This window comes from Triticum urartu, chromosome 4A, assembly GCF_056163025.1.
Source record: "Triticum urartu cultivar PI428250 chromosome 4A, HENAU_Tu73, whole genome shotgun sequence".
NCBI lineage: Eukaryota > Viridiplantae > Streptophyta > Magnoliopsida > Poales > Poaceae > Triticum > Triticum urartu.
The window spans coordinates 31,650,252-31,656,251 of NC_141876.1; the positions used below are offsets into that span (position 1 = coordinate 31,650,252).

General features: G+C 48.7%; 1 protein-coding gene across 1 annotated transcript; it reads left to right on the forward strand.

The window, feature by feature from the left end:
* Positions 1-4,508: 4,508 nt before the first annotated feature.
* On the forward strand, positions 4,509-5,795 carry LOC125553453 (zinc-finger homeodomain protein 11). The gene has a single exon (XM_048717234.2). The coding sequence runs from the start codon at positions 4,888-4,890 to the stop codon at positions 5,596-5,598; it is 711 nt and encodes a 236-aa protein (XP_048573191.1). The 5' UTR covers positions 4,509-4,887; the 3' UTR covers positions 5,599-5,795.
* The last annotated feature ends 205 nt before the right edge of the window (positions 5,796-6,000 follow it).

Below are 6,000 nucleotides of genomic sequence, written 5' to 3' on the forward strand. Positions count from 1 at the left end.
TTAAATGGGCCTTTTGACGTTTTGAAAATAATGGCCTCCCTGGTACTCGAGCACCACTCACTCCATACCAACCACACCCGTTTATATAAGAAACATGTTATCGGACTACGTACATTCTCCACACATATTGTCTTCGAGGGCGCGCGCGCGATCCATTTGAAATGCGCACCCGGGTCGAAAGCTCGGGACACAGAGGAGCTCGCACCGTCAAGTCGCGCCCATGTCAAGCGTATCTTTCCAGCTCGCAAAAGCTCACCCCCGCCCTGGAATCGCAGCTCGATGTGTCCGGCCACGAGGGGACTGGACCGAAACCGGACAGGACACGCTGCACAGCGCCGCATCATCGCCCCGTCGTCATTATCGCCCAGGATAAGCAGATAAGATCGGCCCTAATAACGACGACGCCGCATCCGCTGCGATGTGCAGTGCACCCCCCCGCCGTGCTAGTGGCCAAGGCGTGCGTGGGCGTGACCGCGCGATGCATGGGCTCTTTTGCCGTGGGCTGTCGCGCGCGCGCGGCCGGCATGCGTCGGCGCGGCATGGGCGCGCGCTCGGCTCGGCCGGTGGAGAGCGACTGGTGGTTGGTTAGGGCGTAAGGTCATCTCCAGCGCCGACCTGTAATAGGACATGGTATTTGTCCGAAATTCGGTTCGGACTGGTCTCCGGACATGGATACGGGACACATTCATCTAACCCTATAACACAAATGTTCGCCAAAAAAACGGCAACTGCGATTTGTAGTTTGTTTAATAGCTAAGCTACTAGTTTCCGCCAAATGCTACTCGTAAGGATTTGAGGGAAAGCTAGCTTCTGCCAAATGAAGCTACTAAGCTCCGCCTAATCTACCACCTAATCAAAAGCATAATTAGCACCTTCCGCCAAATGCAGGAACGTCTTCTACACTGCCTTCCAACAAAATGTAACGCAATTAGCGTAAACGCTTCTGTCAAATGCTAGCCATTCTGAGCGGACGTAAAATAGAGACGGTACGTGATGCCTTTTGATTAACTAGACGAACGTCCAAACTCCCACAAAATCCCTCATGTTTTGTTTCAGTTCGTTGGAAGAACATGATCCGGATCGCTTAACTCAACGGGCCGATACAGAGCCGCATTGGATGGTACAATACGCTCAGACCACGCGGTCCGGACAATTGCGGTTGTTTGAGGGTTGACGTGGAAGATCGCCTAATTTTTCTAAGCCGTTTATTATAGTAAAAATAACTTTTCTAAGCCGTTTTCGGCACAGTCGGCTGAGTGGTGGCGCGAGGACGATCTGCCTCCCCCATCCGTCCCCCACGTCGCGTGTGCCGCGGCCCATGCCGGTGGGTCGCCGCGGCGGGCGGCCGGGCGATCGGTCGAATCCCCGCGACACGTCGGCATGTGCCCATGTGCCGCCGCTCGACGCACGCGCCGGTCCGTGGCCCGGCCAGCGTCCGTGCGCGTGCATGCACTGATGCACGCGCGGCACCGCGCCGCACCAGCGCGCCGGACGCGGCAGGGTTGGACTTTGCGCGGGGGAGGGGAAGGACGGTCTACAAGCGCCGTCGCGGTCATAGGCCGACCGGGCGGGTCAGGGCTCAGCCTCAGGTTCAGTGGCCTGCTGGTCGCTGGAGTAGTAGGGGGGCTTTCTCGCGTTTCGTGCTGTCAACCGTTGGTGGCCTTGTCGCGCGTGGGTTGGAAGCATTCGCGGCCGAGTATGCCTGCCTGCATGCATGCCTATGGGCGGGCTATAGACCTCAAGCTCAATGACGTACGGCGACGGAGGCTCCGCGTGTGTGTGTGGAACTGTGGGTTCACATTTTTATATGGGTGGGATCATCTGGATGGCGTTCGCCCACCGGTTGTCAGATTAACCACAATCTTGTCGTTTACCCAAATTAACAGTCGATCAAGATTAGGGTTTGCTCCAGCAAATTATTGACCGGCTCGAACTTTACTGCTTGCAATAGACTTCTTCTGTTCCATTTCACTTTGCATTTAGACAATCTACACATGCCAACCAGGAGTTGGGTGCATTTGATTCTTGTCTAAAATCCTCATGCATGCATTGGCTTGCTGCGTCTAGGTACAATGTAATACTCCTTCCGTCTGGAAATGCTTGTCCTAGAAATGTTTGAAAATAAATGTATCTATAACTAAAATAAGTCTAGATACAACCATTTCTAAGACAAGTATTTTTGAACGGAGGGAGTATGTACAAAGAACTGGAAAAATCAATATGTGAGGTAAAGTATGTCTAAAAAGATACTTCTTTCTCCATAATATGGTTGAAGTTTTGAAATATTGACTACACACACAATTATGTGCCTTACTCTAAAATACTTTCTCCATTTTTATTTACTCTGTATATTAGATTTGACCGAAGTCAAACTTTATAAAGTTTGACCAAGCTTATAGAAAAAAATATAAACATCTACCATAACAAATCTATATGATATGAAAGCACATTCACTAATGAATCTAAGGGTATTGATATGTTATTGTATATGTTATAATATTTTTGTTTATAAACTTTGTCAAAATTTACAAAGCTTGACTTCGACCAAAGCTAATACACGGACTAAATAAAAACGGAGGAAGTACATAAATATGCATCATCTCTCTTTCTGTATGAATGTTGAATTTGATGGCACGCGGAGAAATGACGAGCTTCCACATAGACAACTACATGTACCACATGTTTATATATTTCTTGGATTAGAATACGGTGCAAATGCATGGAGTAGTGTTGGATTGGAGCACTTTCCGCGGACAAAAAACCACGTTATGGAACCAGCTGGCCGCATTTGTATATCGCACGCTCTTTGGTCTCACGGCACAACTTCCTATACGGATTAGTTATTTACCTATTTTTATACTCTGAATTATTTCCCATCCTAATCTGGGCACTGACTTTCTTGAGCTGGTAATCAGTGCACTCGATCCGAGAGCTAATTATTCAAGTCTCAGCGCCACCGGCTCTTTTGTCCCTCTCCGAAGAACATATCCGTTAGTACCAAATTAGGCAAGGTGTTCCATGAGCGCCTTGCCCTACTAAACTCTATACAACCTTGTACCACTCCCGTTAATAGCCATCATGCGTATAATAGAGCGGAGCCGCACGTAGGAATGATAGAGCGGGGTACTATGGAGCATTGTTCTTAGAAATATAGCAAGCCGAAGGTCCTTACATGAATTATTTCTTTTGCACCCTAAAAAAATATTTTTTTGCGGTGAAGTCCCCACTACAATTACTAATGCCGTGGAATGTTCTATTAACTGGTGTGCAAGGGAGGCATATTAGTTTTTCTTTAACACGGTACAACCGCAGATGCTCATATACACGCACATGCACTCGCCTCTATAACACACACGCATGCACATCCTATTTTTATAAGCATCTTCGAGACACTGAGCCGGCACAAGATGTTAAGATTGACAAAGTCACCACGACCGTCTTCATAGTCAAATATATTACAAATTCAGAACATGTGTGGATATGAGAATACACTGCTGAACATCAATATTTTCATTGAAATATAGTTTTATGAGCGAACTGCAAAAAAGATGTGAGGGGTGGATAAATTTGCTTATGTACTGATGGTACTCAAGTAAAATTTTCATTGGAATAGGTCCTACGTTCCAAAATAATTGAGTTCTAGGTTTGTGCAATTTTTCTTTAAGTTTGGTCAAATCTGTAAAAAAAATATCAACATCTACAACACTATATTAATATCATGAGAATTTTTTATAAGATATACAATACTTGCAAAAAAATCATACTACATGTAAGTGGTATTTGAGATCTCCCTCCGATCCATATTACTTGTCGCTCAAACAGACGTATCTAGATGTAATACATCCGTTTGAGCGACAAATAATATGGATCGAAGGGAGTAACACATTTTTTTTAAAGTTGGTCAAACTTAAACAAGTTAAATAAACCCAAAACTTCAATTAGTCTGAAACCAAGGGAGTAGGCTGGTATAGACATTGAGGGATGGATGCTACGATACACCATCTGTTGGAGGCCCCTTGTATTTCTCCCTCAGTCATCTCATCCAAAGATAGATGGCCAAATATATCTTGTGATGAAGAAATGCTCTGATCGTCTCATTCGCGATTCACGAAGAATCGTGAAGAAACCGGAGATGACCAAATATTCTTCTCCTGCTAATTATTTAACCTATCTAATCATATGATAGATCCGGGAGATCGGTTGTGTCTGCCGAATCGCGCTTAGCGTAAGAGATTAGAAGAAATGTTTTTTTATTTCGCGAATGTAGCAGAAATGTTCTTAATCGCATCTACATGCATGCCCATTAGAGTTAGTTTTCAAAACACAATGCATTTGTGAAGTTACATTTCTTTACGGATCATGCTTATGTATGCAAAGTGCATGCACATCCTAAATACGACATGGGAAGATACTCCATGTGTAATCGTATCTTGAAAAGATTCTGGCTCAAAACATTGCACCTGCTACCCTCCAAGGGCAGCACAGAGGAAAGTCAAACAGTGCCCTGTCTGTCCTCCTTTGCTTGCGGCAGCAAGAAGCAGTACCCCTACACCCAAAATGCCAGGATCACAAAATATATTGCAAGAATCAAGAACAACACACGGCAAATCTACCATCTCGACGTGCACCGAACTACCAAGCCACCACAACAAGCTTTGCACATCTCCACATTATGCTTGAGTACCAGCAGTACTTCTTCCACTACATACCCAGCAGAAACTTACAGCTCCTCTCAAGCTCCCACGTAGCATGCACAGCTGCTGCTGAACGGGCCACATAGTAGAAGTAGAGAGAGAGAGAGAGAGAGAGAGAGAGAGAGAGAGACAGAGGAGCAAAGGGGAAGAGGAAGAAGAAGGCAAGAAAGAGGGAGGGAGGGAGAAGAGAGCAATGGAGCAGCTGCAGCACCAGCAGGAGCGGGCGCGGGAGGTGTACAGGGAGTGCCTGCGCAACCACGCGGCGAAGCTGGGCACCTACGCCTCCGACGGCTGCTGCGAGTACACCCCCGACGACAGCCAGCCGGCCGCGCTCCTCTGCGCCGCCTGCGGCTGCCACCGCAACTTCCACCGCAAGGCGTTCCTCGACGGCACGGCCTCTCCCGGCGCCGCCAGCCAGCACGCGCCGCTAATGCTGCCCTCTCCCGGCGCCCCGCCGGGCTACATGCACCACCACCTGGCAATGGCCGGCCCCTCTGGGCCTGGGGTCGCCATGGGCGGCGGCGACGGCGGCGGGTCGCACAGCGGCGGGGGCAGCAGGCGGCGGACGCGGACCAAGTTCACAGACGAGCAGAAGGCGCGGATGCTGCGGTTCGCGGAGCGGCTGGGGTGGCGGATGCCCAAGCGCGAGCCCGGCCGCGCGCCGGGGGACGACGAGGTCGCTCGCTTCTGCCGGGAGATCGGGGTCACCAGGCAGGTCTTCAAGGTCTGGATGCACAACCACAAGGCCGGTGTCGGCGGCAGCGGTGGCGCCGGCGCCCAGACGTCGTCGTCGACCACGCGTGGCGGCGGAGGTGGAGGTGGAGGTGCGGGGGGCATGTCGCCGGCGATGGGTGGCGACGGTGAGGACGACGAGGAGGTGAGGGGCAGCGAGATGTGCATGTAGCAGTTCTCTTCTTCCTACGTGTAGTGGGATGGCATGGCTAGGCTGGGATAATTTAACTCGTTCTTCTTCGCTGATTTCTTCGGCATTTTTTTCTTCGATCGGCCGGTTGATTCTTGACGATGAGATTAATTGTGTTTAACAGTGATCGATCCTAATGATGTGTTATTTTGGTAATTAATCAATTGATTTTGTTGTTACCCTCAAAGGAGGCTCGTGTCTTTACTTGGTATACTTGATTGTCCACTTGAAATGCATATGGGCTATGAACTAGTACAAATGAGCCATGCATGCTTAATTTCCCTTTGCACTTAGTTTAGCTTGATCTGGCAAGGACTCATTGAGTTTATTCATGAAAGATGGAGAGTAATAAACTTGCTTGAGAAGGCTAGGTTGCCCCACTAC